This window comes from Canis lupus, chromosome 13 (assembly GCF_048164855.1).
Source record: "Canis lupus baileyi chromosome 13, mCanLup2.hap1, whole genome shotgun sequence".
NCBI classification, from domain to species: Eukaryota; Metazoa; Chordata; class Mammalia; order Carnivora; family Canidae; genus Canis; species Canis lupus.
The window spans coordinates 28,034,031-28,059,118 of NC_132850.1; the positions used below are offsets into that span (position 1 = coordinate 28,034,031).

Consider the following 25,088-nt stretch of genomic DNA (forward strand, 5'->3'; position numbering starts at 1 on the left):
AAATTTATATAAAGAGGCAAAATACCCATGATAGCCAACACAATATTGAAGGAAAAGGACAAATTTAGAGGACTGACAATTCTTCAAGATTTACTATAAGCCTACAGTAACCAAAACAGTGTGGTATTGGCAAGAGAATAAACAAACAGGTTGATGGAACAGAATATAGACAGCCCAGAAATAGACCCACACAAATATGGTCAACTGATCCTTGACAAAGGAGAGAAGATAATATAACAGAGCAAAGACTATCTTTTCAATAAATGGTGCTAGGACAAGTGGACCGACACATATTTGAGGAAAAATTAATATAGACACAGACAGTATACAACTCACAATTTTTTTTTTATTTATGATAGCCACACACACACACACAGAGAGAGAGAGAGAGAGGCAGAGACATAGGCAGAGGGAGAAGCAGGCTCCATGCACCCGGAGCCCGACGTGGGACGATCCCGGGTCTCCAGGATCGCGCCCTGGGCCAAAGGCAGGCGCCAAACCGCTGCGCCACCCAGGGATCCCCAACTCACAAAATTTAATTCAAAATGGATCACAAAGCTAAATGTAAGATGCAAAATCCTAAGACTCAACTATAACATAGAAGGAAATCTAGATCTAGGTGACCTTGGGCATAGCTATGACTTTTTAGACACAACACCAGTGGCACAATGCATGAAAGAAATAATTAGTAAGTTGAACCTCAATAAACTTAAAAATTTGTGTTCTGCTGAAGACAATGTAAAGAGAATGAGAAGACAACTCATAGATTGTAACAAATGTACCACTGTGGTGGGGAGTGGAAGTATGCCAATAATGGGAGAGACTTTAAAAATGTAAAGGAAGAGAGTATGTAGAGAAATCTCTCTATCTTCAAATTTTGTTTTAAACCTAAAAATGCTCTAAAAATGGAATGTTATATTTTTTAAGTAATATAAGACAAAGATTAAGGAAGTACCAAAGAGAAGTCAAAAATTCCAAATTATATTGAGAACTTTATTATATTTTTCTTAGTAATTTATAGGACAGGCACTCAAAAACTCAATAAGGACATGGTTCAATAAATCAATTTAATAGCATTTGCTTAAAGGACGCACATAGAACAATGACCAGGGGATGCACATGACCTTCAAGCACACATAAGACATTTCCAAAACTTTAACTTATCCTAGTCTTAAATCAGATTTCAAAAACTACTTGAGGAGTGAAGTCATGTGCAGTAGGTTTTCTGAACATAATGCTAATAAACTATAAATGAATGATAAATGAAGATAACTAGATAATCTTTATTTTCTTGGAAATTAGGAAACATCTGAAAAATTTGTGAGTCAAAAATAAATATTTTATTTTATTTTTTTAATTTTTATTTATTTATGATAGTCACACACAGAGAGAGAGAGAGACAGAGAGAGAGAGAGACAGAGACACAGGCAGAGGGAGAAGCAGGCTCCATGCACCGGGAGCCCGACGTGGGATTCGATCCCGGGTCTCCAGGATCGCGCCCTGGGCCAAAGGCAGGCGCCAAACCGCTGCGCCACCCTGGGATCCCTCATAAATATTTTTAAATACAACTGAGTAATAAAACTATGATTGTATATAAAAGAAATAGCTAATGAAAAATGTTAAAGTAAAACAATTCATCAATAAAGATAAGTTTTTGAAGGAAATTTTTTGGATTCCTGGCAAGTCTGATATGAAAACCAAAGAGAAAGCATGAATAACCAGTATCAGAAATGAAAATGAGGCAGGATGACAAAATATACAGACTAAAACTGTATATAGTAAGAGAATATTGTGAAAAACCCTATGGAAGTACATTTGAAAATTTAGATGATCATTTCCTAGAAAAATATGATACCAAAACTAACCTTAACTTTCATCTTAAACCTAACATTAGAGGCAAGAAACAAAGAAGGAAAAAAAATTAGACCTGTGATAGTTTTTTTTTAATTTTAATTTTGTTAGTTAATATACAGTGTGATATTGGTTTCTGGGGTAAAATTCAGTGAATCATCACTTACGTACAACACTCAGTGCTCATCACAAGTGCCGCCTATAATATCCATTTCCCACCCACCTCAGTTTGTTCTGCCACTGAGACTCACTTATGGCTTATTTCCCTCTCTCCCAAATGTCCATTTTCTGATGAATGGATATAGATGTGAAAGTATTTTTAAAATCATGTACCAAAGAGTGTGTCTACAAAAAAATGTGCAAGACTTTATCAGGGAAATTGTAAAACACTATCAAGAATGTTAAAGAAAAACTATAAATAAATTTATGAATTGAAAGACTAAATTTCAAAGATTTAAATTGTTCCAAAATTAGCAGTGGATACTATGAAATCTCAATGAAACAAGAGGTGTTTCTGGGCACTGACAAGCAGAATCTAAAATTTGTATAGAAAATCAAAATCTGCAAATAGCCAGAAGACACTCAACAAGGATGAATAAATTGGGAGAACTTGTCAAATGCCATAATCTATTATTAATAAACATATTATAGAGCTGACACAAATGAGACAGTGAATATATTGTGGTGTGGTATGGTATTGAATGGTATGGATGGAATGGGATGGATGAGATGAGATAGGATGGGATGGTAGTAATTCTAGGGTCAGATAGGGTAGATAAAGTAAAATAGTATAGAAAACGACAACTGATGGAGGCCCATGCATATATGCTTAATTGATATTGTAAGACAGTATTCTAAATCAGTGGGAAACTGGTAGACTTTCAATAAATCTTACTTAAACCGTTATCTATACTTAAAAAAATTATTATATTCACATTAAAGACCTAAATGTAAGAAGCAAAAGCATAAAACGGAAGACAATGTGAAAGAATATAACATTGGATATGGAATTATTTCTTTAAAAGTACTGGTCATCTTGATATATATATTTCCATTAAAATTAAGAATATATCTAAATCCAAAAATGTCATAATAGTAGTGAAATAATAATCCACAGAGATGGAGAAGGTATTTGCCAAACATATAACCAACAAAGTTCTCATATCCAGGATATATAAATAATTCCTTAAAGTCAAATAGCCTAATAGGCAAAATAAACAAGAAGCTTTAACATATTTTTCACAAAAGAAGAAATCCACATAATTTGTGAACATATAAAAAGAGATTTAATCTATTTTATAGCAGTGAAATACAAATTAAATCTGCAAAGTAAAAAAAAACTAACAAAACTAAGTGTTAGAAAATAAATAGCCAATAAGACTTATATTTTGCTGATTGAAATATAATTTGGTACAACCATTTGGAAAGCACTTTTACATGTGGTGGGCTTGAAGATACACATTTCATATGATCCTTCAATTACATTCCTAAATGCTTGCCCTACGGGAACTTGTACAAGGATAGTCAGAGTTGTGTTTTTCTTAATACTCCAAAGTTGGAAACAGCCCATGTGTCCAACAATAGAAAGGATAAACTGTAATACATCATACAGTAGAATATAGTATGGTGTTGGAAAGTAATGAACTGCATCTATACACAGCAACATAGATGAATCTCACAAACAATATTAAACAAATGAACAAAAAAGAATACCTACAGGGGATCCCTGGGTGGCTCAGCAGTTTAGTACCTGCCTTCGGCCCAGGGTGTGATCCTGGAGTCCCAGGATCAAGTCCCACATCAGGCTCCCTGCATGGAGCCTGCTTCTCCCTCTTCCCGTGTCTCTGCCTCTCTCTCTTTCTCTCTCTCTCTCTCTGTCTCTCTGTCTCTCATGAATAAATAAATTTAAAAATCTTAAAAGAAAAGAATACCTTCAGAATTGTAGCAAGCAAAGCTTGCTAAATATATTGGTAGTAAAAATTATAAAGGAAACCAAGAAAGTCATAAACTTTAGCATAGTGGTTATCACTAAAAGAAGAGACTTTGGAGCAGGACTTCTCATATACAAGCAGTGTTCTATTTTTTTTAATGATCAGAGGTCACATGGAATGTATATTTATATTCTTATTTATATAATTTTAAACAATTTATGCATAAATTATGTAATATATAATCTTATAAATCTTGAAATTGTAAACACCTGCTATATGCAACATTTTGTATCCATTGTATATATCACAACAAAATAAAAATGATAAAAAGAGCTTTTAGTGCTCACCTGGCAAAACATATACTAAAATTGAAATATATAGAGAAAATTAGCATGGCCTTGAACAAGGATGACATGCAAATTCATAAAGTGTTCCATATATTTCTTTCCTTTCTAATGTTGATGAATGACAAAATTGTCTCTGATAAGCAAAGTGACTTGATCAATTAAAGTCCCATCCAGTTTCAAAGCCCATCCCTTACTTCGCCTCCAAAAAAAAAAAAAAAGCTTCCCCAAATCATTTATATAATTAGTTTAAAGCCAAAATTAATTTTGTAGGGAAGACTGGTAATGCCTATCTTTACTTTTTTCCTCACTAGAGTATAAGTAGTTCAATAATACTTTTACCTATCTTTTCAATTAAAAGTGAAATCAATGAATGGAGGCCCTGAATCATTTACAAATGAACTTCTGCTACATAAGATTAAAATCTTTCTAAACAAAATATAATGAAAAAGTCTGCATTAATAAAGTATATACTTAGAAAACTCTAAAATCTTCAATCTATAGGGATACTCATTTAAATGATTACCCATGGAAAACAATAAGTTTGGGACCAGGTTTATTGATCTCTAATATGTTTGTCAAATTATGAAAGAAGGTCACCTGGGTGGCACAGTCTGTTAAGCAAAGACTCTTGATTTCAGCTCAGGTCATGGTCTCAGTTTGTGAAATCAAGCCTGGAGTTGGGCTCCATGCTGGGTGTGGAGCCGGCTTGAGTCTCCCTCTTCCTCTGCCCTTCCCCACCCTCCTAAAAAAACTGTGAAAGAAAATTATTTATGCTTACTATTGGTTTTATAACACAAACAATATTTTAATATATATTCAGTATTTTATGTGATACCAGCCGGGTCTGTGACAGAAGTATATCTGTATTCTTGACAGAGAAATCATCAGAGGCAGAAAATTAATAGTCAATGGGAAATGTATTATGAATGTATAAACGTGTGATAAGTATTGTTGTCTTGTTGCTATAAAAACAATGATTGCAATGATACCAAAAATGTTTAATTGGATCCATCAAGCCTCTATCATTAGTGTATCAATATAATACCACTTACTAACTTCTTTTGAAATAAAATTAATAAAGGAAATCACCCGTATACTTGGCCCTCAATTAATAAATATACATAAATGAGTAGAATTAGAGATGTCTTTTTACCAGAGCAAAAGCTTTTAAATATAGCAAGAACCTGAAGTCCAACTATACAAACAAACAAACAAAGCACAGGTGGCAGTAATACTTATATGGGCACTATGATCATGTTATTTTGAAAGCCAACCTACTTACATCATCAGCCTCTCCATTCTATTGGGTGGGCCCTAGTTTGGATGACCTACTATATTAACACTCCCTGAGGGAGTCTAGATTGGATAGGGGAATATTTTCCAAGAGTAATTAAATTGAGAGAGTGAAACAGGAGAGAATCATGTCAATGGAACCTCCTTCATGGTTATTACTGAGCAATTGCTAAAAATTATTTGAAATAACTTGAAATCAATTAGGACTCTGTATCCTTGTTATCTTTTGGAAATTAACTTTTCTTTATTAAAGACACACAGAAATCCTCATATATTATGAAATAAAATACATTTTTTAAAATACCTGTTATAGATTTAGAATTCTTTGAACGAAGACTTCCTGGACTCTCCCAGAAAATTGTTCTGTCTAGTTTTGTGGTTAATCTTGGGATCTTTCCAGTGACCCCCTGGAACCTTGATCTTGGCCTGTGTTTAGAGATTCCTACAGATAGTCCTACAGATAGTCTCACCTCCAGGATAGCTAAGTCTTGGTCCAAGGCAACTGAGATAGCATTAAAGCTATGCATAATAGAGCTCATTTAATTTTAAAAATAGCAAAATGGCTATACTTATTAAATCCTTACTATAGGGGCGCCTGGGTGACTCAGTGGTTGAGTATCTGCCTTAGGCTCAGGTTGTGATCCCGGGGTTGGGATCGAGTCCACTATCAGGCTCCCCACAAGGAGCCTGCTTCTCCCTCTGTCTATGTCTCTGCCTTTCGCTGTCTCTCATGAATAAATAAAATCTTTAAAAAAATTCTTACTATATGTTAGGCATTATATGTGTTCTGGGGTTTGGAATTATTCTAGACATTTTAAGAGAAAAAAAACGATGTAGAGAGAAGATAGATAATTTGCTCAAAATTACACAGTAAGTAAAAAAGCCAACTAATTACGTGCAAAATAGATCCTAAACAGATAGATGACTAAGGTGTAGACTCTCCTATATAGACTGAATTAATTTATCCTATAATTAATTTCTCATAAGTCACAATTCCAGAGGCTTTTCTAGTGAAAAAATTAAGTAGTGTGTCAGAGTGATTGGAAATGTAGAAAACAATCTTAGACAATGGCTACTGGGTAGTTCTAAAAATAATATCCTATTAACACTTATTATTATTTAGGAAAAAGTAAATCTACCAATGCCTTGACTGTGAAGGATCAGTACTACTGATATTTCCCTTACCTCAGGTTCTAATACAGCTTGGCATACCACTTTGCTGATCCTGTCACTTAAAACTTTTATATTGTGTTTATCATGGATTTTTGCATGAACTTTTATTTTAAAATATTACATTCAAATATTATTCGCCTGATTCCTGAGATTTTTGTCACCCCTTAAATTTTGTGTAAATTTTGTAAAGTATTTCATTTGCCCCACTTCACTTAACCCTAGTCCTGCCCCTAGTTAACAGCAAACTTGGAGACACATTATACATTAATATGACTAATACACATGACAATATGACTTTAACAACCTGCAATTCTCTTGACTTAACGTGGTTCTCACAGAAGAAACTAAAGAACCACTCTTTATGTAGTGTTTGGTACTCCACTATAAGGTTATTGAGGAGATTAAATTCAACTGACCAATACAAATGGCAAAACATATCATTTCGGGTAGAATTATATATATGAGTTGAATACAAAAGACTTTTCCTTTGCTTTCCTAGAGGTCATTCGTCTACTTTATGTACCACCCAACCCCCAAACAGAAGAATTTTGAAAATTAATTTAAATGTCAGAAACTACCAAGTATTTTTCATTCTAGTACTTTTTTTTTAGCTTCCCTCCCATAAAATATAGTGAAATATGTAAAGGAGTGATCAGTACTGCAGTTAGCCTTTGACCCTTACATACAGCTTTGGCTCTATTCCCAAAATTTCTGTTTTTAACGTTTGGCAACAACAATCCTTTATTCATGAAGTCATTTTCCTTAGTGATCAATTACATATATATTTAAATATATTTTAAAAGAATAGGAATGTTGCTTGTCGCACACAAATGGATCTTAGAGTTACTGGTTTCATGCCAATGCTGTCTACTTTACAACAACAGATTGGATTGGTTAAGGAAGAAGCCATAAACACCCTATCAACAAGTATTTATACAGATGTTAATGAATTTAAAATTCTGTTAGTATAACATTTATGCCAAACTCCAATTTTATTTGTGCTTTATTTGTGAAGTATGATGCAATAATTCCTTTAATAAACATGTACAGACCACTTATACTTTAAAATGGAAACATATTTTTAGCATTTCCAGCATGAGATATGTAGAATCAGCCATTTATCAACGTTACCAAAAATATTTCCATTGCACATAGTATTTTGCTCATCATGCAACTATGTCCTCCAAAAGCTTTTGGTAAAGAGATGAACTCATCTCTATCTATGAAACCAAGAATACGTTTTTATTATATTACTAAGAAAGGCCATTAAGGGAAAAGAAAATAGTCATGGGAAAGTTGCCATATGTATTTAAAATATAAATAATTAGCTTTTTGTGTGTGTCCCAAATGATAATTGAATCTTAATCTCCCTCTGTGTAGGATATTTATGCTATACTGAAAATTTAGAAAACATTTATTTGAAGCATATGGGTTTAATGAACACTTATTTTGTTTTTCATGAAGAAAAGAATATTTCCATTAATTTCAAAAAAGACTGCATTTCTTTCAGTGAACTTCTTAAAGCTGAACTGCTTTCCTCTAGGATTTCATACACTGTGGACATTTTATAAAGTAGCCTTATATGATGGAGTAGTTTTCTATTTTGTTTTTTAATTTGCCTTCTTTGGTTGTCAATTTTTATCCCAAACTAGTTATGACTTTCAGAGGTGAAGTTTCTATCATAATGATTAAGTTGATTATGTAAAGGAATGTAGTATCCTCCACAATGCATAGGTTTGTCTACATACTAAAAATCTAAATTCCAGCTCTACATTTGTCAGGGCACTGACAGATCATTAATCAACTATGACAATTATTCCATTATTTCACAAAATTATTAAGCACCATCCTACTGTTCAATCTTTAAAGAGATTATATATAGTAGGCAAAACTGACACATGAATAAGAAAGTAAAATGTAATAAATGCTATTATGGACTGTCTATAGGAACCTTTGGAAGACATCACCAACTTAATTTGAATAAGGAATGCAGTGTTGAAAGATCAAGGACTTACCTCAAAGAATGTAATCTCTAAACTGAGACCTGAAGACATGAAGCAAAAAAATAAAAATAAAAATAAAAATAAAAAAATAAAAACATTGGCAAAGTAAGTAATCTGAAGCTAGGTCTACAGCCAAAAAAGACCGTTTTGAGTAATTCTAACATATTTGAATGACTGAGGCAAGAATCTAATGGATGTGTCGGAAGGTACATGCATGGCTTGTATGCCATGCAAAGGAAAAGAAAAAAAAAAAAAAACATTATCCAAAGGCAATGATGAACCATGAGTTTAACCTATGAAGCAGTGCAATTGAATTTGTATTTCAACAAGGCCATTTGCAGTATGGAGATATGTGCACAGGAGCAAGACCAAAGGGAAAAGAAAAGAAAGGAAAAGAAAAAAAGACCAGTGAGAGGGGTCTTACAGTAATTCAGAAGAAATGATGGTAGCATGAAATAAAATAGCGACAACAAAAATCCAGGAAATTTGAGACTGAAAAGAATTTAGGATGAAAAATTTGCAGTTGTAGAATAAGGATGAATGCTGGTTCAGTAGAAGACTCTAGTTTCTGTCTTATACATTGACAAAGGTAGTATCACTATGGGACCTTAGAAAAAGTATGATAATACATGAGTTCAGCTTTTTTACATACTCGGTTTAAATTATCTGTAGGGTGTCTTAAGTGGCAAAGCTTTGGGTGGATACATGTTTCAAAAGGAGATAATGAAAGTGATTGAAGAACTTGAATGAATATCCTACACAGGAAAGAGTAAATCGGGCCAGGATTGAACCCCAGAGAAGAATCCTGAGATTAGAAGGGATGTCAAGGAAAGAGGAGCCCTTGAAGGGATTGGGGTTTAGGCAAAAGGTCAGAGAGAAAACAAGGAGAGTAATGAAACAAAATCTAAAGGAAATAAGACTTTAAGAGGGGAGGAATGCACAACAGTGTATAATATTATAAAGGAGTCAATAAGATAATAACTTCAAAAAGTTCCAACGATTTTGCAATGTTAGTGATCTTGGTGTGAACAGTTCCAGTGAAATGGTGTCAAGAAGTATCTTGCAGTGAGCTGAAACATGAATTGTAATAAATCAACAAGGACTGGTCTTTATCTATTATTTCAAGAAGTGTATCTGATTACAGAAGGAGAGAAAAGAGCAGCTAGAGGGGAAGGTAAGAGCCATTTTTTACAGATACTGGAAATATGGAAGAAAAGAAAATATTGATGGATATGAGATCCTGGATTATATGAAAGGGTTGGGATCCAGAGCAGATTTGAAGACACTGTGCTTAGGAGAAGGGGTGCCTCTTCCACTGTGATAGGTCAGAAAGATACCTTTGGACTTACATCACCACATACAAGCCTATTCACTCCTGTTCAAAATGGAGCCTGAAGTGAAATGGGTAGTGGGGATAGAAAGGAGGAGCCAGTTATTAGTGAGATACCCAGCAGGTAGACTAGATCTAGCTTCTGATTAGATGTGGGTACTTTAAGGCGTGAGTAGTCAAGGTTGATTCAACATCCTGCAGAAAAGGGACAAAAGAAATGGCCTCTGTAGTTGAATTCAGCGGAGAGGTCAATTAAGATGAAATAAATATGTTTGTTAGTTCTTAGTAACATCCATTTCAATTTGACAAAATCAGATAGCAATAAATTAAGGTGGGAATGGAAAATGAAGAAATAGAAACAAGGAATAGAATTCTCTTAAAAGAATTTTGTTAACCAACATCTTTTTTTTAATTTATTTTTTATTGGTGTTCAATTTACTAACATACAGAATAACCCCCAGTGCCCATCACCCATTCACTCCCACCCCCCGCCCTCCTCCCCTTCCACCACCCCTAGTTCGTTTCCCAGAGTTAGCAGTCTTTACGTTCTGTCTCCCTTTCTGATATTTCCCACACATTTCTTCTCCCTTCCCTTATATTCCCTTTCACTATTATTTATATTCCCCAAATGAATGAGAACATATAATGTTTGTCCTTCTCCGACTGACTTACTTCACTCAGCATAATACCCTCCAGTTCCATCCACGTTGAAGCAAATGGTGGGTATTTGTCATTTCTAATGGCTGAGTAATATTCCATTGTATACATAAGCCACATCTTCTTTATCTATTCATCTTTCGTTGGACACCGAGGCTCCTTCCACAGTTTGGCTATCGTGGCCATTGCTGCTATAAACATCGGGGTGCAGGTGTCCCGGCGTTTCATTGCATTTGTATCTTTGGGGTAAATCCCCAACAGTGCAATTGCTGGGTCATAGGGCAGGTCTATTTTTAACTCTTTGAGGAACCTCCACACAGTTTTCCAGAGTGGCTGCACCAGTTCACATTCCCACCAACAGTGTAAGAGGGTTCCCTTTTCTCCGCATCCTCTCCAACATTTGTTGTTTCCTGCCTTGTTAATGTTCCCCATTCTCACTGGTGTGAGGTGGTATCTCATTGTGGTTTTGATTTGTATTTCCCTGATGGCAAGTGATGCAGAGCATTTTCTCAAATGCATGTTGGCCATGTCTATGTCTTCCTCTGTGAGATTTCTCTTCATGTCTTTTGCCCATTTCATGATTAGATTGTTTGTTTCTTTGGTGTTGAGTTTAGGAAGTTCTTTATAGATCTTGGAAACTAGCCCTTTATCTGATATGTCATTTGCAAATATCTTCTCCCATTCTGTAGGTTGTCTTTGAGTTTTGTTGACTGTATCCTTTGCTGTGCAAAAGCTTCTTATCTTGATGAAGTCCCAATAGTTCATTTTTGCTTTTGTTTCTTTTGCCTTCGTGGATGTATCTTGCAAGAAGTTACTGTGGCCGAGTTCAAAAAGGGTGTTGCCTGTGTTCTTCTCTAGGATTTTGATGGAATCTTGTCTCACATTTAGATCTTTCATCCATTTTGAGTTTATCTTTGTGTATGATGAAAGAGAGGGGTCTAGTTTCATTCTTCTGCATATGGATGTCCAATTTTCCCAGCACCATTTATTGAAGAGACTGTCTTTCTTCCAATGGATAGTCTTTCCTCCTTTATGGAATATTAGTTGACCATAAAGTTCAGGGTCCACTTCTGGGTAACCAACATCTTTTAGAGTGAAAGGGAAGGTATTAAAAGACTATAGAATTTGTCCCTGAAAAGTTGTATCTTATTTTATATGAATTTATTGAATTGGGAGACATGAACCTAAAAATTATGAGGGGAAAATGACTTGTAGTTTAAAAGATATTTAACAAATAAATTGGTATGCTGAGAAAGATGCTCCTTTGGAAAGTACACTAGAAACTAAAATCAAACAATAGCCAAGAGAAAATATTTGCACCAGTGATAACAGATAAAGAATTATGAATGATCATTTAAAAGCAGAAAGAGAAATACTAGGATCCAGCAGAACTGGGGAGAACAAGAAAGTATTTTACACTATTTGATTTATAATTAATTAGTAATTGTGGAATAACATTCAATCTTACTAGCAGTAAAGATGTATAAATTAAGAACATATTAGACAATATTTTTGTCATATTATCAAGAACTTTAAAATATTTTATATCCCATTGTTGACCAAGGACTCAGTGAAATGAGTAATCTCATAGTCTGTGGTAAATTGATGAAAGCTATTACAGCTATTTGACAATATAGATTATATAGAGTTCCACAAAATATTTATATTTTTAAAGATGTTATCTTTAATTCCACCTGAAAAACAAATCAATTAAATAGATAATTAGAAACTTATCATGCAACAAGTTGGTACATCATAGTGTATAACCCCTAAAATTATGTTTAAGATGAGATTTCCATTACCTAGAATGCATTTGTTATAATACAGAAATGTAGGATGTATAGAATACATACAATTTTATGTAAACAAAAAAATCTATTAAAAAAAGAACTATGAGGAAATGCCTTAAAAATATTCCAGTGGTTATCTTTGGATAGTGGGACTTTCATGGATTTTTTTTTTTTTACTTTTTACTTTTTTGTATTTTCTAAATTATCTATAATAAGAATGTATTCCTTTTATAATAAAAAAAACGTTTAACAGTTTGTTTAAATAAAAATACTCACATTTGTGTTTCGAGGGAAAGGAGCATGTGCAGACAGCAGTAACTAGGGGACAGCAGGAATCAAAGGAAAGACTTTTTTTTCTTAGGTTATGATATATAAATTCATGAAGCAAGACCCAGAAAAATATGAAAGGATAGCAAGCAAAGCATTTTGAGTTCTGCAGGCAGAAAGATGCCTCTTCTACAACTGAAGGGTTTTACTCGACAGCCTAACTAATGACAAGGGTCCATTAAATAATTCAGATCACCATTATTCTTCCTATGTGAGATGCTAAAAACAGAACTTCTTCTGTGAGTGTAAAAGGGTTAACCTTATTTTCTTCTTCTCAATGACAGGAGTAATCTTGAAATGGTTTAGCCAACACAGAATCAATTTCTTCAGTATGTAAATTACAGTATCTTCAAGTACATCCAGCCAACTTCACCAGTATGCTTGTTGTTTATTACACTGAGCACACGCCAATCTACCAATCTATGCCTTAGGGTTAAAATAGTTAATATGAACTGGACCCTTACAGTGAAATCTCTCGTCTTTTCTCAGGAATTCTTAGCTGAACTCTGATGTAAAACCACTTAAGGTTTATGGAGTGCTATTGTAGAGCTGAGGAAAACTTTCCAAAATGAGTACTTTAACAAGTGACTATTGGAATGATCTGTCATTATTTTTAAAAAGAGAAAGACACAGATAATTTTTATTTTTAGCTAAGAGTATAATTACAAAAGGATCACAAAGGGTTCTCTACATATCAAGAGTAGATAAGATTCTAGCTATGGGCTCAGTTGATTATCGGTGGTCACTGAGTCCTCACTAGTTTCTGTCACTGCATTTGTGGGTGCAACATCTGGTCTGGTCAACCAAGAAAAGCTGATAAAAGGCTGGGACTCTGCCAGAGAAAAGATTTAATGCTGTGCAGTAACTGGAAGTGGCAATTCCAAAGGTTCCCTTTGTTTAAGTCTCTCTTCTAGTTTCTGTATACTCTACAGCCACTTAGGATTCCGTGGTCAGCCCTCGCATGTGAAGCAATTGTTCCTCCAAATATATCTGCTATTTGGAGGGGTCGGCTTAAGCTCAGGGTGCAAGGGCTGGGGCTGTTTTAGAAACACAACGTGGCATGAGAAGTGACAGCAAGTTAACTTTGCCAAGTTAACATGGAGTCTAGGGAAATAAACATCCTGCTTTTTAGCTTTCCTAAGAACTGGCTACAATATCTCTTTGAACTAAAGTCATTTCACTAATTTCAGCAGCAGTTTTTAAGGGAAAAGTTGTGCATGGTAGATGTATCATGCCCAACATATGCAGAATGACAAATGCTAACCATGTCTGTATATGTATGATTGTGTGTGGTACATGCTCCAAGCGTTCGAAGTAGGCCTTGCACCATGCTTCATTTGTTTTCCAAACAACTTGCAAATATAAGGTGACGTTTCTGTGCACAAAGATCTATAGTGAAAGAATTAATAAATTAATATTTTAAACATTAGGTTTTAAATTGTAGGATTCTCGTTAGTTGGATTATCATGAGTTAGTTTTCAAGAGGTACCTTTCTCCAGGGTACTGTCAATCAATCCAACAAAGCCAGTAATTCCCTAAACCTGATAATGGTTCCACAAAAGATTTAGTCCATGGAAGAAGGCTTGAAAACAGCAGGTCTTTGGTGTAATTCTGAAATGCATGGCATTGTCATAGTAGTAACATTTATATATTTTTTTAAAAAATTATAAAAATGCGTAAATTTAAATGTAGGGTTAGATTTTTATTATGCAAATGTATAAATTTTACATTTTAATATAAGAGTTGGATTTTTAACTTTCTTTTTTCCTTTTTTTTTTTTTACGCATATTTGTTACTTGTATTCTTCCCTTGTATTTCTCCTCTTGCGTATTCCCCATATCCATTTATATTGGTAGGCTTCCCCACCTCCTTTTTTGAAATAGCTACTATGGCATGAGCCACAAGTTCCCTAAACCTTATATAATTTTATTCCTAGCTTAAAATACTTGATTAGCTTACACAAACCAAGCTTGGTTTCATATACAGAATTAAGACTATGTTTCAAATATCCTTAATATAATTTATGAATTCTATTGTATAAGGTTAGTGTAAGAACAGCTGGACTTTAAGCCTGAACAGGGGATCCTGTTCAGCAACCGCTGAGCAAATGAGAGGCAGAAACACAGGCAGAGGAAGAAGCAGGCTCCATGCAGGGAGCCCGATGTGGGACTTGATTCCAGGACTCCAGGATCACGCCCTGGGCTGAATGCAGGCACTCAACCGCTGAGCCACCCAGGGACCCCCTGCATTGAAACTTTTTTTATTTTTCAAAATAGATGAGTTTGAAAATCAAGCAGAAAAATTACTTGATCTATAAGTGACTGACTTTTTTCTTACAGATGTTTAAGCTTCCATGAATTAGTCTTTTTTTCTTTCTTTTGATAAAATTGTTTACCTAGCCTTTTGATCTCCTTAAGTAACCCATATTTTTCCCCAGGTAAGGAAGAAGAACTTACCTACAAGGATGCCACTGCAAATGAAAAATTAGAAAGGAGTAAAGAATACACATACCAATGGCTTCACACACAGGTTGGGATTCATGAAACAACTAATTCCAGAGATATGAAATGGTGAGGTCATTTCCTTTAAATTAGATTTTTGTATTGTAAACACATCTTGAAAAGTGAAACCTAGGTTCATTGTGCTAAAACAAACATGACTTTATAGCTAAAGGCCAATACACCCGTTGCCAGGTTATAAAAGGCTTCTTCTATAGAATAGATGTAATCACTCTTTATATTTTTCACCCTAAAGTGTTTGAGAACTCTGTTTCTGTAATGCTTACTACCAACAAATGAACCACAGAAATGATTCTTCTTTATAAAGTAAAATGCATGGTATCCATTAACTGTTTATAAATATCATATGTATTGATGGTTATATTTTACTTTGTATCATGTCTATCATTAACATTTGCCAGTTAAAATTATAATTCAACACTGGTACTGCCATTTTACCAGTCGTGTATTAATTTCCAATGATGTCTCCATGCTTCAGTTTCCTCTCCTTTATAGTGAAATGATAATATCTTATCTATCTATCTTACAAGATGGAGGTGAGCTCACAAGTTTGAGGATATTAAATATTTATATCCTTTAGTAACAAACAAGGCAGCTCAAATCTAATAGGTAATCAATTAATTTTTGTTACGTTAATGTATGTATTAGTTTGCCATGTCCACCATAACAAAACACCATAGATTAAACAGTGGAGATTTATTTTCTCACAGTTCTGGAGACTACAAGCTCAAGATCAAGGAGTCAGCAAGTTTGGTTTCTTTGGAGGAGTGTCTTCATGGTTTGCAAATAGCCACCTTCTCCTGTGCCTTCACACGATCATCCTTCCATCTCTGTTGCCAACGTTTTAATCTCCTGTCCTTATAAGGACACTGGTCATCTTGGATTAGAGCCTACCCATATGACCTCATTTTACTTTAATTACCTCTTTCAAGGCTTTATTTCAAATACATCACATTATGTGATATTGAGAGTTAGAACATAAACATTATCAATTCTGATGAAACAAATTCAGCCCATAGCAATGTGATTAAAAGCACATATATGCATAACTATTGAACCAAAGTTTTAGGGAAATGGAAGTCCAAAGACAATAATATTTTTGATATAAATTTTTGAGACTTTCGTTTTATTTTTTTTTATTTTTTTTTAAATTTATTTTTTATTGGTGTTCAATTTACTAACATACAGAATAACCCCCAGTACCCATCACCCATTCACTCCCACCCCCCGCCCTCCTCCCCTTCCACCACCCCTAGTTCATTTCCCTGAGTTAGCAGTCTTTACGTTCTGTCTCCCTTTCTGATATTTCCCACACATTTCTTCCCCCTTCCCTTATATTCCCTTTCACTATTATTTATATTCCCCAAATGAATGAGAACATATAATGTTTGTCCTTCTCCGACTGGCTTACTTCACTCAGCATAATACCCTCCAGTTCCATCCACGTTGAAGCAAATGGTGGGTATTTGTCATTTCTAATAGCTGAGTAATATTCCATTGTATACATAAACCACATCTTCTTTATCCATTCATCTTTCGATGGACACCGAGGCTCCTTCCACAGTTTGGCTATCGTGGCCATTGCTGCTATAAACATCGGGGTGCAGGTGTCCCGGCGTTTCATTGCATTTGTATCTTTGGGGCAAATCCCCAACAGTGCAATTGCTGGGTCGTAGGGCAGGTCTATTTTTAACTGTTTGAGGAACCTCCACACAGTTTTCCAGAGTGGCTGCACCAGTTCACATTCCCACCAACAGTGTATGAGGGTTCCCTTTTCTCCACATCCTCTCCAACATTTGTTGTTTCCTGCCTTGTTAATTTTTCCCATTCTCACTGGTGTGAGGTGGTATCTCATTGTGGTTTTGATTTGTATTTCCCTGATGGCAAGTGATGCAGCTTTCGTTTTAGCTGCATATGTCCACAAAATAATTTTTAAAATGCTGTTATAAACACTAAATATATAAATCAATATTGAATCTAAATGTAGGTAATGCTTTGGAAATGTTTTAAATGTCTAACAAATAAAATCCTGTAATTATAAGGGTTAAGACAATTTACAAGCCAGTTAAGATATGTAAAATATGAAATTTTTTATGATATAAATAAATGTACACTTTTATATGTGGTCAATTCTACCCATGTAATTTCTTTAAAAATATGGAAAAGGAAGTGAAGACTGAAAGTGAAATTGAAACAACATTTTATAATCTGGATTATTTTGTCCTATTTCATTGTGAGCAAAGAAAGTAGGAATAAAGCAGTCAACATTTGAGAACTTTTTAAATTTTACTAAGTATTCGAATTAATATAAGCACAAATTTCTTTTATGTTGGTATGAGTCAGTTTAGTGTAATTCATCAAATGACATCCTTAGAACTATAAACAAATATAATACAACCATAGTTTACCATCTATCTTAACCAAATATAAAAGGTCTTGCTCAGGGATTTAAAAGCATTAGGATAGATAACGTGAAAAATATAAGCAAATTGTTTCAGGATGTATTTTAGATATACCTAAAACTTTAACAATATCCCTTACACTTAAATAAGTTGGATTTAAACATATGATGCAACAGGCAATTGTTCATGTACTTTCTCTTCTGAAAATACATAAAGGAGTAAGTGGCGATGTTTTAAGAAAACGTATTTTCAAGAACAGATGAAAAGCTAAATGTCAATGTTCTAGTTTTAAACAGAAATTAATGGTGAGCATTAGTATAATGTTTGGCACACTATAGGTATTTTAAAATAGGAAGCTTTGCTTTGGGGACCCCTGGGTGGCTCAGGGCTTGGGCTCTGCCTTTGGCTCAAGGCGTGATCCCAGTTCTGGGATCGGGATTGAGTCCCCACATCAGGCTCCGTTTGGGGAGCCTGCTTCTCCCTCTGCTTATGTTTCCGCCTCTCTCTGTGTCTCTCATGAATAAATAAATAAAATCTTTATTAAAAAAAAAGGAAGCTTTGCTTTTCTCATAAAACAAGATATATGAGTAAATGTAAGTAAAATATTCATATGTTCTATCATTTATTAACTATCATTGGTAGTTTCAAATTTTTGCTCTTGGTATTCTGTTTGGTAAGGAACAGTGGTTTTGAATATTATTTAGAAATTTAAATTTTATGTTAAATTGAATTTTCAAATGACTATGGAAAGGTAAATTTGTATGTATCTTTGCCTATACTCTAATTTAATAACACTGTTATTTCCATTTTGTAGATTACTCATTTCTCCCAAACTTTCACTGGGCATTTCTTTCATATTCTTCCTCTACATTTATATAATAATATAATTTTTGGTTTTTGTCATTATGCAGCAATCACTTCTTGCCTGAGTTAGACCCAGATGTACTTAATGGTGGAAGAGTTCAACTTGTGGTAAGAAATGTGTTTAAAGTTACAGAAAAATGTTGTAGATACTGGTCCTCAGTAAAAGGCACTTTAAAATATGTGCATAATTAGTGTAAATTAATAAAATATCATAACTCTATTTGGGATAATCTCAAAATACTGTATGTTAAAATAATAACCTGCAATAACAACATGTTTTCTTGACTTGTAATATAACTTTATAATCTGATAGTACTTTAAAATATTGATTCTATATGGTAGATTTAAAAATATTAGCATGCTACCATATTAAAATAATAATATTTATTATTAACTTTGAACAGGAATTGCATAATGAATTCAATTACTTGAATATTTTAAAATAGTAGGATACTAAGGGAAATATAAAGTATCCTCACAAGTTAGAAGATCAAAGCAGATAAAAATTAACAAGTAATTGTGACTTCAATCACTATAAGTCATAAAGTATAAATCATTGGAGCTTTAGGAACAAACAGGTTTTAAACATGGTGACCAGAGTGTAAGACTCTAGACAGGATAACTGTATGTGCATTGCTAAAGTCAATTATACTATATGCTATTAGAAGGAAGACTATATTAACAGAAGGAGAATGGCCAATGTGGAGTTTAGAAAAATGGAGCCCACAAAACAAGAAATTTTCAGTGTGTTTCCAGAAATTTCCAGAGAAGCGGGTGCCCTAACAAATGACAGAAGTGTGCGGCCTCCTTGGCAGGTGAAAATGATGCCTCAGGTGACCCTAATTTTATGACACCTTCTGGTGATATCAACCAATTAATACTCCTTACTCAGATTCTACATTCACCAAGAAAACAGATTATAATTTAGCTTGCCAAGTAGAACTTAGCATTATAAAAAGATAATGCGCTTTCTAATGGGACCTGGTATGATGGTATCCAGAACAGTCATATTCATCATTCTTATGAGCAGTTCATTCAAGGAGTTTTCCTGAAAAGGGAGCAAAATTAGAGTATTAGCGAAAATTAATGTGTTTATGAAAATATTTATAGAATCTATGTACAGATTTGAAATAATCAGTAAGCAAATATTTCCTTGCATTTCAATACAGACCCCTCTGGCAGAGTGACATGTAGATTGCCCTAGGAAAATTGATATTTCAAGCTATGAACACCTAATATGAACAGGCATATTACTAACAATTGCACATAGATTGTTGAGTTGCCACTATGAAGCAAAAATGAGGATTATAAAAGTCCCAAGGAATGGCAGGATAAAGAAACTGATATTACATTGAATTATTTTGCTGCTAAAAATGAATGAAAACAGGTTGGGTAGATTACTAATCAAAATGGTTCTGTGAGCCACCTGGATGGCTCAGTTGGTTAAGATCTGACTCTTGATCTCAGCTCAGGTCTTGATCTCAGGGCCAAGAGCTCAAGCCTTGCACTGGGCTCCATGTTGGGCATGGAGCCTACTCAAAAAAAAAAAAAAAAAAAGCTTCTATGAAATGAATGCTCTGACATTAATCTCCTTCTGTATCCCACTGTATTTTACTATATTCAAATATGTGACTAATTCATAGCAATGATAAATACTTTTTTGATATTGAAGAGGTACAGGTAAATAAAAAAAACAGGATAAATGGTAATAGAAGTAAGTTTTCATTTCTTTTTTTTGGGGGGGGAATGGAGATAGAAGTGAATAAGGACTCATGTCAAAAGGACACTGGACTAATTGAAGACCTGGAGTAGAAATCTTTCAGAGTCTTGGAAATGTGTTGAGAAACTGAAGGCAGATAGTTGCACAACTAGGACAAGGCCATAACTGAAAGGAAAATTTTAAAAAAATCAAAACTGCAACTGCTTCCACTTTTCCTCCAAGAAATAAGGAAAATATCCATAGTGAAAGGACAGAAAATTATGAAACAAAGTGATCACATTTTTATTTAGAACACTTATGAATATGCAAATCAGCATACTATAAATTCTGTCTCTATAAAATATTACCATTGCAATAAACTATGCACTGGACACCACAAAAAAAGAGACTTAGTGAATTGAAAGATTATCTACAAAGGAATAATAATTATATTGACAGTTGACATTATGGCAGAAAAACAATGCATACCAAAAGACAGTGGAGTTACTTCTTAATAGTAGAGATCTGAATATTATCCAGAATACTCTTCACTAACCTTCAAGAATAAAAATAAGATATAATAAAACATTCAAATTCTGGGTTTTGGAGAAGCTAATAAATAACATCTCTGTCTTCCAAATAAGATCAAAATATTTTATGAGGCAGACAGGAATGAGAAAAATGAAAATAAGGTATCATTTTAATTATTACCAAATATATATCAAAAGACATGCCATAGATCTAGACAATTGTATTGCTGATTATATTTATCCCCTAAACTCCAGGATTTTTCTGAAGACAGTCATGGTTCAGGTTCTCCAGGAAACATATTCTGAGATTCTCATATTTGAATGCAAGACATTCATTGGAAAAGGCTTTCATAAACAGTTCTTTTGAGGGGTGAAAGAAGGATTGGGCAGAGGGAAAAGGTAAAATGCAATAGGGTTGCAGCAATGGAAGTAAGCTCTAGTGATGTAAAGGCTTTTTTAAGTTGTCCCAACTGAGGCAAGCTCAGACTTTATGCGCCTGAAATTCCTCAGGAGACAGTGTGGTTTAGGCACAACTGCAATCTTTAGCTAAGGACGATTTCCAGAGAATTATTCAGCTAAGAGCCATTAGACATCAACTTTCTCAGCAGCTGGGGGAATCTGATTCAGTTGTTAAAAGTGTCTGAATGGCACATGGTAATATTCACTCCACTCAGTAAGTTTATTGTTCATAGATGCAGCAACTTAGCATATAAAGTAAAACCTAATTCCAACCAAAATTACAGCTGTTTTTTTAGGAACCTAAAAATCTTTCTAAAATGTGTATTGGTGAATAAGAACCTAATATCATCTAAGTCCACTCTGTAAAAGCAGAGCCAATTTACATGGTAAGGTTTAAAGATTTAGTATAAAACTAAACATTGTGGTACAGATAAGTAGACCAATGGATATGAATAGTTGTTCAAAACTAGACCTGTGACTATATTGGAATATGATATGTAACAAAAGTAGGAAAGGTCAAATTGTTTGGTAAGTAGAATTCAATAAACTAGCATTGAAAAGCAGGACTGTATATAACTCATGCACACTATAGTCAAATGGAATTTAGAAGGTTTTAAGACTCAAATGTGAAAAATAAAGTTGTAAAACTGATCAAATAAAATAATTGAGAATATATTTGCAACTTAACAGTAAAGAAATACTCTTTTAAAAGATACAAATAATATAAATTATATGGCAAAATTTTTTGATTGACTTGACTTTTAAATTAAATATTAACTTCCTATGAAGGATTTTATAGAAAAGGTTAACAGATTACAGACACAGACAAATTACTTTCAGTGCCTAAAACTAATAATAGCTTAATATCTAGATTTATTTTATTTTATTTTATTTTAAAGATTGTATTTATTTATTCATGAGAGACACAGAGAGAGAGAGGCAGAGACACAGGCAGAAGGAGAGGCAGGCTCCATGCAGAGAGCCCCACGTGGGACTCAATCCCGAGTCTCCAGGATCACACCCTGGGCTGAAGGCGACGCTAAACCACTGGGCTACCCGGGCTGCCCAATATCTAGATTTGAAAAGAACTTCTGCAAATATAATTATAAAGTCAGGTAATCTAATGAAAAGGAAATATAAATACAATAGAAAAAACACAGAGACAATTTATAGGGATCTGACTAATGCATAAATGTATATAAAGAGATGCTCAGTTACATGACCAGAGGAATAAAAATTAAAACTAAGATGTCACATGACTATCCTCATCAGAATGGCAAAAATTAGAAAAATTGGGTAATGCAAAGTGCTTTCAATAATGTGGAAACGCTGATGTATGTCTAGTGAAAGTCAAGGCTCGTACAGTCATTATGGAAAGAAATCTGTCGGAATCTATTAAACTAGGTCTTTGTACACCCTATCATATATTAGCAACAAACTTTAGTAAACTTTAAAAATATTCTATTCACCAAAATGTAAGAAACAAAATATTTAAGGATAAATATTAACATTAATATGTGCAAGGCTCCTGTAATGATAATTACCAAATATTGTTTTAAAAAATCAAAGAGATATACTCATGAATAGACTCAAACTGTAAAGATGTCAATTCTCAATGATCTGTAAATTTAATGACTCTTAGAAAGCATTTAGTAGAAATGGACAAATTTTAAAATGCATATGGAAATGTAAAAAAGCTAGAATAGTCTACACAATCTTGAAAAAAACTCTCACTACCTGATCTCAAGACTTGCTATAAAGCCTCAGTAACCAAAACTATATGTTATGTGCAGAAAGACATAAAAATCAATTAATAAAAAATAATACCACACGTAGAGAGTTAATTTTCCTTGAAGGTACTAATTAAAAGAGGAGAGAATATTTTGTTTAAACAAATAGTGCTGGACAACTATATATATATATAGTTTTCCATATATATATATATAAACTATATATATATAGTTTTCCATATATATATATAAACTATATATATATATATAGTTTTCCATATATATATATGGAAAAAAGTATATCTATATCTATATAGGGAAATATATAGGGAAAAAGGTCTATTTTGATTTTTACTTTACATCTTAAAAATAAATTTGAGATGAATTATGGACCTAAATGTAAATGCTTAAATTCTAAAACTTCTCAAAGAAAACAGCAATATAAAACCTGGGATAGGCAAAAAAAAATTTAGATAGAACATAAAAAGCATAAATCAAAAAAGATAAATTGTACTTCATATTTAAAGCATTTGTACGTAGGTTCAATTCAGAAAACAAAAATAAATGAAAAGTCAAATCACATCCTGAGAGAAAAATATGTATTTTCTCTCTCTTTCTCCCTCCTTCTCTTTTTCTCTCCCTTCTACCTCCCTCTCTCTGTCCTCCACAGCCTCCCACGTGCAAATAACACCTCGCCCACATGAATACATCCAATATAAGGGCCTTGTATCAGAAATATATAGAAAAAACTCCCACAACCAATAATATAAAGACAAATATCTCAAGTTATTTAAAAATGGTGAAGCTTTGAGAGACTCCACAAAGGAAGATATTTGAATGGTTAAAAAGCACACTAATTTAAATTAAAACAACAATGAAACACTACTATGCAACACTAGAACAGTTAAAATTTAAAAACCAGAAAGCACAAATGTGGACAAAGAAATGGAAAAACTAGAACTCTTCATGCATTACTGGTACAGTGAAAAATGATAAAAACCATTTAGGAAAATAGACACTTTATAAAATTATATGTACTCCTACTCTATGACCCATTAATTCCACTCCTACATGTTTACTGAAAGGAAATGAAAACACGTGTCTTCATAAAAACCTGTATGAAAATTACATTGCAGTTCTATTGATAAAAACCAAGAAAATGCAAACAACATAAATGTTTATCAACAGCAGAATGGATAAACTGTGGTATATTCTTACAATGGCATACCTTCTCAGAAACGAAAAGAAATGAGCTCTTGATACATTCAGCAATGTAAGTGAAAACCAAAAACAATACAGTGAGTGAGAGAAGCCAGACACAAAAGAGCACAGACTGTATGATTATATTTATATTAAGTTCAAGAGCAGAGAAAACCAACCTCTCCATTGTAAAAGAAATCAGAACAGTGTTGCTTCTGAGGATAAATTACTGGAAAGAGGTACAAAGGAGCCATTTGTAGTTATGTTAGTCAGGGATCACTAGAGAAACTTAAACAGTAGGATATCTATATCTGTGTCTGTGTTTAACTGTATCTAATGTATAAAATCTCTTTATATATGTATATAGAGCCTAGAATGGCCAGTGCGATCTTGAAACACAATATAAGAAGAGACAAACTACCTTATTTCAAGATTTTCAGACTTGGCCTGAAACTGGCACCATTGGCCCTCTGGTCTCTATATCTATCTATAGAATCAAGAGGAAGATAAATATCTATATACACATACAAAAAGATATTGTATAAATATATTTATTTATTTTAAGAAAGTATGTATTATTAATTATAAGAAATTGGCTCATTTGATTATGGAGACCCTGGTGGTGTAATTCCAGTCTGAATGTGAAGCCCTGAGAACCAATGGTATAGGTTCTAGTCTAAGACTAACTGCCTGATAACTCAAACAGCTGATAGTGTAGGATCCAGTCCAAGTCTGAAGGCCTAAGAGCCAGAAGCGCTAATGTGTAAGTTCCAGTGTTAAGACCAAAGATGTGTATTCCAGCTTCATCCATCAAGCAGAGACGGTGAATTCTCCCTTCCTCCACCTTTTTGTTCAATTTAGGCCCTCAGTGGATTAGGTGATGCCAGAGAGGGCAATATGGTATCCTTAGTCTACCAATTCACACTCTAATCTTATCAGAAACACTCTCACAGACACACCCAGAAATAATGTTGAGCCAAATA

At 33.8% G+C, this 25,088-nt stretch overlaps 1 protein-coding gene and 1 non-coding gene across 23 annotated transcripts in view; both read left to right on the top strand.

Moving 5' to 3' along the window:
- LRRIQ1 (leucine rich repeats and IQ motif containing 1) overlaps positions 1-25,088 on the top strand; it is a 214,957-nt gene that overhangs the window by 156,999 nt on the left and 32,870 nt on the right. For 16 of the 22 annotated variants that reach the window (XR_012005745.1, XM_072772945.1, XM_072772944.1 and 13 more), the window contains 2 exons: positions 15,140-15,272; positions 18,535-18,595. Coding sequence is in view for 18 of the 22 variants with exons in the window: in XM_072772945.1 (XP_072629046.1) it covers positions 15,140-15,272; positions 18,535-18,595 (194 nt within the window). In the remaining 4 variants the exon portion in view is untranslated. Of the gene's footprint in view, positions 1-8,542; positions 8,727-15,139; positions 15,273-18,534; positions 18,596-19,152; positions 19,354-25,088 lie in introns of those variants that run through there. The other 6 variants (XR_012005746.1, XR_012005747.1, XR_012005748.1 and 3 more) reach the window with 4 other exon arrangements.
- On the top strand, positions 4,122-4,225 carry LOC140603317 (U6 spliceosomal RNA). Its single transcript, XR_012006314.1, has one exon. It is a non-coding gene; the product is annotated as a U6 spliceosomal RNA (small nuclear RNA).